This window comes from Natrix helvetica (assembly GCF_964273705.1).
Source record: "Natrix helvetica genome assembly, chromosome: 14".
Taxonomy (NCBI): Eukaryota; Metazoa; Chordata; class Lepidosauria; order Squamata; family Natricidae; genus Natrix; species Natrix helvetica.
Window position 1 is genome coordinate 13,250,039 of NC_138564.1, and position 12,993 is coordinate 13,263,031.

A 12,993-nucleotide genomic window follows, 5' to 3' on the forward strand; every position below is an offset into this window, starting at 1 on the left:
ATGGAGCTAATTTTTGAAACTTCTCGACGGTCTTAATGGGCATCCCTGTCCCACAAGGATGGCAGGGTGAGTTCTTTGTGGTCAAGGGGAAATGATTGAGCAATTATGATGTTCATGAACCAGCTGTCTTAGGGGTACAGAGGGCTTGAGTACAGATTGCCCCTCCTTCAGCGACAGGCAACTCGGTTGTTAATCCAAGCAGTCGCTAAATGAAACCATGACTGTGCTTAGGATCTGACTTCGGCATTCTTTCGCTTCACAGACCTGCGAGGATGGGTTGCAAAGTTGCTTTTTCATCACCGTCCTGGCTGCAAACAGTCGCTAAACAGGGCACTGGCTAAACAAGGGCTACCTGCAGGTACTGTATCTCAAACTAATCATAACAGTAATAACAATATACAGTTTTTTTCTGTTTACAGATCACAGGCATTCACTCACACACACACACACACAATCACAAATAGACAAAGAACCAGAGGCTGAAAATGAGCATTCCTTGAAAAATCCAGATAGAATGGATGGTCGGAGAACATAAAAGTAGAACTAAAGATGATATTAATATGAAATATTAAGTTCCAGCCTCCTGATATCAGCCTGGATTGTCTGCAGCTCAAGCATGTCAGTTTCCAACTTTCGCATGATACATGAGGTTAGGGGGGGGGGGGGGGAAGCATTGACTGAACATCTTTAAAAAGTTTCATTTCTGAAAATCAAACAGCAAACGTGCCACAAAGCATGCTGAATGGGGTGTGTGGCTTTAGCGTGCAAAACCAGCAGGGTTTCACTGCCGAAGACCAGCTTGCAAAGTGTGCCGTAGGCCCGCAATGTTGGGGAAGAAGGCTGGGAACACAGTTCAGACGTTCGGGTAGCCATCTGACTGCTTTCAACCCTTGCGTTCTTGGAAAATCTTCCCAAAGGAGGAAAAGGTGATCTTGAGCATCAATCTTAGCTCTTGCTGGATTGTGCTGTGGGGGGGGTGGGTGGGTGTCTCAGCCTTCATTTTAGAATGATTGATCTTCAGGCCTTCGCTTCGGTAAAGACGAAGCGACCCACTGCGAGTTTTAAAGCTTTGGCGCCAATTTCCGGGGGCGGTGGTTTTAACGAGCGGTTTTTATTAGGGATTTGGGAAGGCATCCAAGAAAGGTTATCGAGCGACACGGAAGCGAAACACAAGAATGAAGAATGTTACTTACTCACAGCGGAGACAAAAGAATTAGAAAGAAAAATCTAGTCAAATGTGAGAACACTCAGCTAGCAAAAGTTAAGCCACATCCAGGGTCCTTTCAGACGTGAGAAGCAGCCACCGCTTTTCTTTACTCTCTTGGTAGCTTGCTACGGTATAAGCGCTTCCTTTTCCATGTAGCCGGTTTAAGAGAATTGGAGACATGTTTACCTCCAAATCGCCTTTAGTAATAGACTCTTCTTCTACCCGGAACTGGAGATCCTCAACCTTCCTGTGGACAATTAAAAAAAAAAAAAAAACAAGATTATTTCTCCTATTCTGGGGAGAATTAAGAATTAAGCATCGCAGCGGAATAATTCTGATTGTTTTTTTTAAGAGATTCGCGGTCTTGCAAGATTCAAACCAGATGCCTACGGATAAGCTACAGTTTCTTTGCCCCCTTTGTGGAAAACGATTGTAATTCTACTTGGATTGTGTTATAAGATCCACGTAGAAGATTTAAAAAACAAACAGCTGCACGATCTCTTTTGATCCCCCATGGTCTTACAGACAGAGGATTGAATGCATGGAGCAAAGTTCACTGCTGATTTTTCCCAGAATCCCCTCCCCAGCCATTCCTGGATTATAATTCTAGCGAAGGAAAGTACGTTGCCTGTGCAGATTTTTTCCAATTTTGGGGGGGCTTGTTTGTATCTGTTTTACCTTTTCTCCTCCTCCAACTGGTTCAGCAATTCCACTTTTTCTCTATCAGCTGCTTCCACCAAGACCCGCAGCTGGTCCATCTTGGCCTCCATTTCCAGTATTCGCTGAGTAACAGAAATGGAGAGGTAAGAAAAATGCCTCTTTGGCTACGGTGAAGGAGCTGCTTCCCAATCCAACCCGAGGTATTTGGTCCTCCCAAGGTCTAGCCTTCGTTCCCCCAAATCCCAAGTCCCCTTTCATCCGAAATTTAACTAAAATCTGGCAACTTTTTAGAGCTCATGGAGTGGAGAGAAAGGATGAGCAATTAATTTGGCAAACGGACTTCCAAAACAAGCCAACATTTGCTAAAAGGATGAAATCTCTCAGGGTAAAAGAGTCTTGGTAATACGGAATCGTTTTACTCCCTTAATCTTTTGTGCAGAAAGGATATTTTACGGAAAAATGGTGCCAGGAAGGGTGCCTGGCCAGCAAATGCTCGGCTCCATCCAGTCACCCTGACTCTACCCCGAATTAAAGAATTACAGGGTCGTAAAAAAGGGAGGGATCTTTTGTACAGAAGAGAGATCTGATCTTCTCCATTTGCCAGCTGAGCTTGGGAAATTCCCACCTAGCCAGGAAGGAGGAGGAGTCAAGCGGAGAACTAGTCTTAAGTCTTTATGCAGCCGCAAGGGCCATTAAGCCTGATCCTCCTGAACTCCCACTATAGCTTATTTGTTTGTTCCCAGGGGAAGATTCTTGTCGTAGGGGCAGAAGGCAATAAAGTTGCAGGTTTTGACTTGCCAGAGTGGCTCTCAACAGGCTAAACCTCCTCGGCTCACCTGATCGTGCCCATCCCGTGCCAAGGCAAGCTCCTGCTCTATCTCCCCAACGTGGCTGGTGGCCTTGGCCACCTCCGCCCTCTCCAAATCCCGTTCGGCCAGGAGCTGTTCAATGTGCTGCTGCTTCTCCTTCAGTGCCTCTTGCAGGGCGGTAGTGCCCGAGATCTTCCGAGCGTACCGAGAGGACGTCTCTGTCAACTACAAGAACGAGAGAGGGATTTTGAACAGCCCAGCCAGTGCGGGAATGGCCCAAAAAGACACACCGGTGTCGCAAACACCACCGGCGTCTTGAGTTTTGGATTGAGGTGTTGGCCAGCAGATCTGCCCAGGTAGGGCCAAATATTCAGCAGGGAAATGAAGAATATTTGTACCTTAGGATTGAAATGAAGGGGTCCTTGTTGCTCTCTGAGCTTGGTGGTTCTCTTGTAGATGTTCCATCACTCAACTAGGTCACAGCTTCAGGGCCACTGTCCTAGCACTGATGATGCTAACTAGCTGGGCCATGAAACGTCTTTGTTCTGACCTAGTCTTCCCCCAAAAGTACGAAGCAGATTCCTGGTCCTGACAAATCCCCTTTTATTAAGCGAAGGTGAATTTCTCTCCTTCCCCTTCAGCAAAGGCCTGGCAAACAGTCTTTCAAATGTGGATTTATGATCATAGACCTTATCTAGCTTGGTGTGAACTTTGGGGCATAAGCTGTAGAACAATCCCATATTATTATACAAAGTGGAGAATTGCCATATTTTTTGGAGTATAAGACGCACCAAGATTTTGAAGAGGCAAATTAAAAGAACTTTTTTTGCACTCTGCAGACCTCCCAAAAACGGCCCGTTTTTCGTGAAAACGGGCTGCTTTTTGTCAAAAAAAAGGGCCTGCATAGCCTTTAGGAGGCTTATAGAGTGCTCCTGGGGGCCATTTTTGCAAAGGGGGCGGGGTTTCAGGAGGTCAAAAATGCTGTATTCAATGTATAAGATGCACCCAGATTTTCACCCTCTTTCTTGAGGGAAAAAGGTGCGAAAAATATGGTATGCGTTACAGTAAGTAGTGGCTGAAGAAGATTGACCATCAGCTGTCCCAAACGGAGCTTTTTCAAGAGGCAACTGGACTTTCTTGTCTTCCCTTGAAGATGTTTCGCTTCTCATCCAAGAAGCTTCTTTGGCTCTGCCACTTCAGCTCCGCACACCATCAGCTGTGTGTTTCTCAACCGGGGCCATTTTTAAGAGGCATGGACTTCTGCTCCCAGAATTCCCCACGACTGGGGAATCCTGTGTCAGGGTAATGATTGACCAGCTGCTATGATGATGTAATGCTAGGAATGAGTCAGCAAGGTTTTGGGGCTGATTTCACTCTAAGAGCCTATAATAAGAAGAGGCCCTGTTGGAGCGTATCCGTGTGTGTGTGTGTGTTGTAATTGCTGTTTGTTTGAGGTCTGACTAAAGTACGTGTATGTATATATTCTTTGTAGATAAAAACCACTATTTAAATACAAACCTCTGTTTACTGTATTTGCTCCTGGGTTGTCTCACGTGGTCACACTGTGCGCACTCTGACATCCTGGGAGTTCAAGTCCGTGCCTCTTAAAAGCCGTGAAACACCGAGCTAACCGAATGTGCACCCCCATGTTAGGAAAAACCTAACTTTGCTTCCGTGTTATGTACTTCCACCCTCCTAGTAGTCAAGAAAGGAAGTGAACGTACCTGTATAGCAAGACTCTTAATGCAGCATTCGGGAGAATAGGAAACAGAAGAGTTCAAAGAGAAACAGAGGGTAGCTGGCCTCAACCTAAGCGGAAGAGGAGCCTAGAGCAGATTAGCTGGTTAAGCTGCTAAGCATTCTCTGGCCAGGGTTGCTGGCTAAACATAAAAACCATCCTTCAGTTAAACCCAAGAATTTGCTCTCTTATCCGAGCCACAACCTGGGATCTCATGCAGGAAACACCAAGGGGCCTGGCCAAATTCGGCAGGAGAAGCTAGCGGGGGTGGTTTGCAAATTCCCAATTTTAAGCCCTCACTCGATGGGGAAGCGCTGCAAATTTTCCTGCAGGTGATTCAAGATTCAGCCATTTAAGTATTAATATACGGTGAGTATGAAGTTAATAAAATATACAATTTGCAAGGCGACCAGGGGATTGTCAGATATGTTTGTGGTTCAGGACTCAGAAGAGTAAAGAAAGAGGCTCTTTTTTGGTGTAAGGCATTCCTTCCATTAAAAATAATACAGGTAATCCTCGACTTACAGCAGTTTGTTTAGTGACCTCCCAAAGTTACAATGGCACTGGAATAAGTGACTTCCGACCGTTTCCCATACTTATGTCTGTGGCAGCATTCCCTAGCGTCATGTGATCAAAATTTAGCCACTTGGCAGCCGACTCGTATTTATGACAGTAGTTCAGGGAACTGGTAGTGGAAATTTTGAGTAGTTTGGAGAACTGGTAACGGAAACTTTGAGTAGTTTGGAGAACCGGCAAATACCACCTCTGGCTGGCCCCAGAATGGGGTGGGAATGGGGATTTTGCAGTATCCTTCCCCTGCCATGCCCACCAAGCCACGCACGGAGAACCGGCAGTAAAAAAAACTGAATTTCACCACTGCTGTGTCTCTTATGTGTTGCCATGCAGAGATATTACTCTAGGGGTGTGACAGATTGCAAGCCAGATCCCCTTCGCTTAACCAAACCAAAACATAACCTCTCTCTCTCTCTTTTTTTTTAAAGAAAAAAAACGTGGTTAGTTTGGATTAAAGGTTAGGGTAACGGCTTAAACAGAAATGCTTCTATTCCACAGGGCTAGCCAAGTTGCTTTTTCATGCATGCTTTGAGACAGCGGCACTGTTAGAAGGCAAACGAGCAGTGCAAAACGGCCCAAACGAGCAGCGCAAATGCGTGTGTGTGCGAGACCCACAAAAGGGGCCTGGCTCTAGAGTTGTCAAGCACGCAATACGAAAAGAAACTTACTAGTCCCGCTCGGCTTGGCTTGCCGCTTACAGAAGAGGCCACCGAGCTCAGAGAACTGAGGGACGAGGCGCTGGGGCTGCGTTTCAGACTGGTGGGCGTGGGGAGGACTTTCCGGACGGCGGGCTTGGCTTTGGCCGGAGTGGTGGACGGGAAGCCGATCTTGGTCACTTTGTGCACCGGAGCAAAGAGGCCGTATTTGGACTGGCACTGGAAGTACCTAAAGGGGAGAGGAGGCGAGACACAATCACGCAAACAGCCCACAGAGAAAACTCGGGCGTAGACAAACCCACATTAACCCCGGCTTTAGACCGAGGCATCGATGCTTTTGTGCTGGAAGGAGAGATGTCTTAGCGCAGTGTTTTGCAACCTTGGCGACTTTAAGTCCTGTGGACTTCAACTCCCAGAATTCCCCAGCAGCTGGCTGGGGGATTCTGGGAGTTGAAGTCCACAGGACTTAAAGTCGCCAAGGTTGAGAAACACTGTCTTAGCGAATTATAAGCCTACTTGAAGAAATGGTAGGGTTATTTATGGATTATTGTCCCCACCATGTTTGATATCTGTCCGTTTGTGCGAGTTTAGTAAAGAGGCTTTAGTTTATAATCGTTTTGTGGACTTTAACTCACAGAACCAAAAGCGTGGACTTCAACTCCCAGATTTTGTAAAGAGACTTTAGTTTGTAGTAGTTTTGTGGACTTCAACACCCAGAATTCACTAGCCAGCCATGCTGGTTGGGGAATTGCGGGAATTGAAGTCTGTTTGTCTTCAAGTTGCCATGGTTAAAAAAAAAACACTGGGGGATTTTGGGAGATGAGGTCCACGTCTTCAAGGTTAAGAAAAACTGCTTTATGCTACGGAAACAGAATTTTGGGGGGTGTCTATTCAAGTCAGACAATCCAGAAAACGAGATTGGAAGGAAAGGATGCAACATGTATGGACAATTAGCCCTGTTTTTGCAACAGGAGGATAAGAAGTTTCTTGAAGCTGATGGGCTCCCTTTCTTTGTGCTATACCCCAAAACTCCAAAGGTATTTTCTCATCGTCGCCCTTTTTCACGATCCTCCTGCTTCGGAAAAGAGGAGGCAGAAACCCCCGAAGAGGAACCAGGAGATAGCCCCCTCCCCAAAACGAAGTCCAATGAAACTGAGAATAGGAACGCAGTCAGGGCGGGCTGATCTGAAAGCAGCCTATCCCGATTCTCAGCCAGATGGGATCTTACCTTGTTCCAGCAACGGCGCCATCGTTCTTGCCCAGGGGTTCGTCCAATTCAACACCGCACCACTCCCCCTTGGCGAAATCCGTCTCCCCCAAAAAACGCACCACGCCGGCTTTCGTTCCCCCCACCTGGAAAGAAAGAAAGAAAGGGAGAGAGAAAGAAGGAAAAGAAGGAAGGAAGAAAGGAGAGAAAAGAGACAGAAAGAGACAGAAAGAGGAAGAAAGAAAGAAAAAAGAGAGAGAAAGGAGAGATGAGAGAGAGAGAAAAGAGAGAGACAGAGAAAGAAAAAAAGAAATAGAGAAAGAATGAAAGAAACAGAGAGAGAAAGATAAAGATGAAAAGAAAGTTAAAAAGAAATTTGAAAAGAAAGTTAAAAAGAAAGAAAGTTGAAAATAATTTTGCACCACCTTTTAAAAAAAATATCCTCCAGCTATATTAGAACCAAAACTAAAATTGGCGCTCCTGCTATTATATTTTTCTGCTCACTAGGCCAAAACCTCGCCAAAAATAAAGACTGCAAACTTTAGCCAATTCTAATAAAGGCCAAACCTAAAATAATAACCAGCTCTTCAGGATTTCCTCTTCCGCATGAATTATTTTAGAAATGTGTTTGCTTTGGCCAGAGACACGGCCGGCTACGTTGGCCAAGAACAGTTCAGATGGTTTAACCTTGATTGAAGACCAAGCGAGGAAACGATGGCATTAACCAAAAGCGTGAAGCTTTATTTTATTACTTTAGTTTATTTGGTAGTTTGGAGGTTTCTTTGCCGCCAGCATACAGCCACAAGCACAGCTGGATTCACATAAGCCTTATATTTATGTTTCTCCAGCTTTGGACAGTTTGAAGATGGGTGGACTTCAACTCCCAGAATTCCCCAGCCAGCCAGCTGGAGAAACGCTACTTTATGCAGCTAACTTCAAACTCATTTCTCCTGTTCAGCAAAGAGAAAACAAACCCTTTAATGTTTGGGTAACATCTTGCATGCAGGACGGTTTTATCGCCATTAACCTTGCTAAAAGAATCATCTCCCTTTGACTGCATCTTTTTTTTACCTACCGTGCCCAAAAGGCAAGCAACCTCTTGGCGCACGAGATTTGCAGACACGGCAATTTTCAGCCTACCTGGAAGCGGCCAAACTGAACCAACAAATGAGGTCATTCCTCAAAGTGGTTTTCTTTAGAGAAACTTAATCTGCTTTTGTTTAAAAAGAAAGAAAGAAGAAGAAGAAATACAATTCTGCATGGGTGGATTAAAAATGCTCTTTTCATCGGCTGCAGACACAGGGTGAGTGGAGGCGAAGGCGTCGTCATACTCCACCCAGAAATAATTATATTCCAAAATAATGGGCTTCTGCATCATGCGGAGAGGTTAGTCCTCATTTTAGGACCACAACGGAGCTCAACATTTCATTTGCTAAGTCAGTTCGTTTAGTGATCGTGGAAAGTTAAAACAAAGTGACTTATGACGTAGGTTTTCGACACCTACGACTGTGGCAGCATCACAGAATCGAAATTCAGACATTTGCCCACTGATTCATATTTATGACGGGGTCATCTGATCCCCGTTTGCGACCTTCTGATGAGCAAAATCCATGGGGATTCACTTAACAACCGTGTTGCCAACTTAACAACTGCAATGATTCATGGTCCCCCTCCCCAGTTTAGTAAATTTACCCCCAAATGAGGGCATCCTGACCACATTTTGGAAAAAAAGCTACCCTGGTGACTTTCACTCACATCCGGGGGAGAGAAAGTGCTAACAAAAAATGAAAGAGCAGCGAGAGCTTTTGCCAAATCTTTTTTAGAAAAGCATGACGACACCACGCAACGCAGAGGGGGTGATGCAAAGTCCTAACGAGCCAAAACAGCTGACTGAGATCACCAGGCGTTTATATTTCCCCCCCGCCCCCACCCTCGCGACTGGGCATGGGATGGTAAGTAGAAGAAAGGAAAATAATAAAGGTTTGCAACCTGATTATGGCTAAAAGGATGAATCAAGGTGCACTGGAAAATTAAAATAAAAACAGAACGTTCTTTCCTTAAAGTGGAGCTGAGAGAAATAGATATCTTTCCTTCTTTTGTTGACATTGCACTTAAAAAAACCACCCAATTCCTGATTAGATTAGATCACTGATGGCAAAACCTTTTTAGCACCGAGTGCCCAAACTAGAATTTGTTTGCATGCCCCAATGCTGGAAACCCGAAGACCAGCTGGCCGGCGCACGTCTGCCTGTTTTTTCACCAATTTTTTTGGCCGTTTTCAGGGGCAAAAATGGCCTGAAAATGTCCAAAAAATAGGCCATTTGGGGCCCATTTTCTGGGCCGTTTTCAGACTGTTTTTTGGGGCAAAAAAGAGCTGAAAACAGCCCAGAAATGGCCTGTTTTTTGGCCATTTTTCCAGCCATTTTCCGGTGCTCCGGCACCCATGAAGACTAGCTGGAGACGCTTGCCATAGGTTTGCCATCACGGGATTAGATGGTTTAAAGGCATCTAGAACAATATTCTTCAATTTAGCATCTTTTAAGATGTGTGGACTTCAACTCCCAGAATTCCCCAGCCAGCGTTGAATTCTGGGAACTGAAGTCCACAAGTCTTAAAATATGCCGAGATTGACAAATAGTGTTGTAGATGCAACGCCTTTCAGCTTCCCTTCTCCACAGACTTTAAAAACACAAAATCCGGGACCTTTTTCAACCATCTCTCCTGCCTTCACTGAGCTGAGAAGAGAACCACATGAGCTAAAGAGAACCACGTCTCTTGAAAGGCCTCCATAAATAGCGTACTTTGGCTGATGCTGGGCTGAACAAATGGAGGATTGAGAAGCTACCTTTCCATACAAAATATTCTCTGTTTCCAAAATACTAACCCAAACTACTAATCCATAGTTACAAGGGTAAAGATCTCTTGTGGATGAAGAGACCACAATCGTGCAGCATCTACAAAGCTTCTCTGGGACCTCCGTTGACCAGCGAGATCTCCAAGGATCCCACAGAGAGCTCCGTGTGAGAAGCTGGAGATGTCAGAGGAATGCGAGGATCTTGTTGGGGTTGAAGCTCGTTGCGTTAAGCCCAAAATGTCAACAAATCAACGCAACTTAAAAGCAGCAACTCGACAACTTACCAGCACTCTGTCTCCCATTTTGAGTTCTCTTTCACCTTTCTTCAAGGACCCAGCTTCCGAAAGGTTGGAAATGGATTCACTGGTGGTTTTGGAGAGGTTGGTCGCGTGAGAAGCGGGTGTCTCCTTGGTGGCCAGAGGAGACATCTTCTGAGGTATGCCGGTGGGCGGCAGGTGGGCTGCTGCCGTAGGAGAAGACACGAGGCTGGCCGCCGAGGTGGAGGTGGGCGACGTGGCCCGAGAGGCATGAGACGCCTGGGTCCCGTTGGCCTCATCCTCGGGAACGGCCTTCCGGGCGAGCTTAGAAGGTCTGGTGAAGATGCCCCTCAAGGGCTCACACTGGAAGTATCTCACTCCGGCCACGGAGCCGTCGTTCTTGCCAATGGCCTCGTCCAACACGATCCCTGCCCATTGGCCCGGAGCAAACTGGGTTTCCCCCAAGAACTGGATGAAGCCGGGTTTATTTCCGTTGACCCAAATACGCTCCCCGATTCGGAAGTCGTCCACAAACTCATCCGGCGCTTCTGTGGCGGGAGGCTTCTCAGCGGCCGGGGTCTTTTCTGGAGAGGCTGAAACAGAAGGAGAAGTAGAGGGTCAAGGATAGGTCACCACGTTAACGAGAGCGGGCCTACACTTACGACAGACTGGCCCATAGCGAACCACGGCTTCCCTTAATGGTTGCTGCAAAGCAGGTTATAAAATTGGGTCGGTCATGTGACTGACCCGCCTTACAACCTTCTGGCAAGCAAAATCAGCAGGGAAACCAAATTTGCTTAACCTCCGTGTTACTGATGTAAACAGCTGCAGGTGATTCACTTAACAACCGCGGCAAGCAAGGTCGTAAAATGGGGCGAAACTCACTGAACAAATGTCTCGCTCAGCGACCGAAATCTGGGGCTCAATTATTAGCCGTAAATCGAGGACTAACTACATTACTCATGAATTAACTTCCTTCTTTTTTGCTCTCTCCAGTTTTATCTGCTGCGATCCTCCCTCCCTCCCTCCTTTCCCAGAGCTATTTAAACCCCGAAGACTGCGACAGAAACCGGAGATGACACGGAGAAGGTGTGTCCCGGCTTCTACCATGCCCAAGATGATTGTCTTACGGCCTTACCTGTAGCCGCAGGTGTGGCTGTTTTGGCCAGCACGCTTCCTGGTTTGCTGATCTTGCTGGGTGCTTTTAGCCCACTGGGTTTCAACATACTCATGGTCGGCCGGTCTGAATGCAATCACTATCTTTTCCCAAACATATGGATCGCTCTCTCTCGCCTCCGGGTTCAACCTGTCAATCAAGGGCACCGAGAGGAGAGACGTTAACCTCTGTTCCTCCGAACCAGCTTGCAAAGGAATTCTGCTCACCATCCCTGCGTCCTAAGCTAAATAAGACAGACAGACAGATACAGACAGACAGACGAGATAGATAGATAGACAGACTAGATAGACAGACTAGATAGATAGATAGATAGATAGATAGATAGATAGATAGATAGATAGATAGATAGATAGATAGATATAGATAGACTATTATTGGCCAAGTGTGATTGGACACACAAGGAATTTGCATAAGCTCTCAGTGTACATATAAACACATTCATCAAAAATCATAAGATGCAACACTTAGTGATAGTCATAGGATACTAAATAAGCAATCAAATCATACTAAGAAACAAAACAAAACAATATAAATCGTAAAGATATAAGCAAGAAGGTTATAGTCACAAGTAGAAAAGGAGGTAGGTCATAGGAAGGATGAGAAGAATAATAGTAATACAGTCTTAGTAAATAGTTTAACGGTGTTGTGGGAATTAGTGGTTTAGCAGAGTGCTATTAATATTGATATATTAATATATATTATAGATTAAGTTACATGTTGCATTTTAAAATGCGTTGGTTCAAAAAAAGTTAAAAGTCCTCAAGAAAGGAGGCAAGAGAACAAGGAAGCCGATAACCAACCTCCCTTCCCTTCTCCACACCAGCACCAGAAAAATCCACGTTTAAGGCATAAAGTTGTGGCCTGAGGACGGCCGAGCAGAGCCCCTTGTGATCCCTTGGCAACTCACAACTTCGCACCCACCGGGCTAGAATTCCTTGGTGAAGATCACGAGATGGCTTCGCATATTGTAGAGTCCCCCTGCGGTGCCCCAGTCCGGATCCTTGGAGATAAAACGAGGTTTTCTTCCTCCTCCTCTTTGGTTGCTAGGAAGGGAGAGAAAAAAACACAGAATAATTTGGATGGATCGGAGGCCCCGTGCAGAAAGAGAAATCGTAGGTCAGATGTGTTGGGAGGTTTTATTTATTTTCTTTCTTGCAAGAACTCTTCGCAAGCGAGAAAAGGAAGGGATTATCTTCAACTCAGAACCACAACAAGCAGCAACAATAACATCTGATCAAGGAGCTTCGAGTAACTGGATTATTTGCACGAGAGCCGAGCGGTATTTGAAGAAACAGGGAAGAAGCAAACAAGGGCGGGTGATGCACTGGAAAACGAGACGGCCATCGCTGGCTTACAACAAGCAGTCGCTGTTTCCAAACGGAAGAGGAGGAGGTTTGAGTAGATGGGAAGGAAACATTTGCTCGCTCAGCCCTGTTCTTCAAACTTGACTTAAGAGTAGTAGTGGAAGGCAGCCGAGGTTTTGCAGGCCCTTGTGTTAAAAAAGAAACTTGGCAACTTTTAAGACTTGTGGACTTCAGCTCCCAGCATCCCTCAATTCCATAAGACTTAAAAGTTGAGAACTTTAAGACTTGTGGACTTCAACTCCCAGCATCCCTCAATTCTGGGAGTTGAAGTCCACAAGACTTAAAAGTTGCCAGGTTTGGAGACTTCTGTGTTAAGACAATGCTGGAAGAAGCCCACTACTGGAAGTTTCATAAAGGTAGGACCTTGCCCATGAGGACGGAGAAGCTACAGGTGCCTTCTCCTCTTCTTGTGTGATGAGACGCTAGCTATACCCTTGCTGTGGTTGACATCTACTCCCCATCATGTCCTCGTTGGCTTGCAAGTCCCAACA

The 12,993-nt window shown here is 45.8% G+C and overlaps 1 protein-coding gene across 6 annotated transcripts in view; it reads right to left on the reverse strand.

The window, feature by feature from the left end:
- The window catches only part of CLIP1 (CAP-Gly domain containing linker protein 1), a 52,272-nt gene that overhangs the window by 31,674 nt on the left and 7,605 nt on the right, over positions 1 to 12,993 (reverse strand). For all 6 annotated transcript variants that reach the window (XM_081966614.1, XM_081966613.1, XM_081966615.1 and 3 more), the window contains exons 2-9: positions 12,060 to 12,181; positions 11,100 to 11,267; positions 9,989 to 10,554; positions 6,872 to 6,996; positions 5,656 to 5,872; positions 2,704 to 2,901; positions 1,886 to 1,989; positions 1,394 to 1,454 (exon numbers count right to left, since the gene is read on the reverse strand). In XM_081966614.1, the coding sequence (XP_081822740.1) occupies positions 1,394 to 1,454; positions 1,886 to 1,989; positions 2,704 to 2,901; positions 5,656 to 5,872; positions 6,872 to 6,996; positions 9,989 to 10,554; positions 11,100 to 11,193 (1,365 nt within the window). In that variant the 5' untranslated portion in view covers positions 11,194 to 11,267; positions 12,060 to 12,181. The remainder of the gene's footprint in view (positions 1 to 1,393; positions 1,455 to 1,885; positions 1,990 to 2,703; positions 2,902 to 5,655; positions 5,873 to 6,871; positions 6,997 to 9,988; positions 10,555 to 11,099; positions 11,268 to 12,059; positions 12,182 to 12,993) is intronic.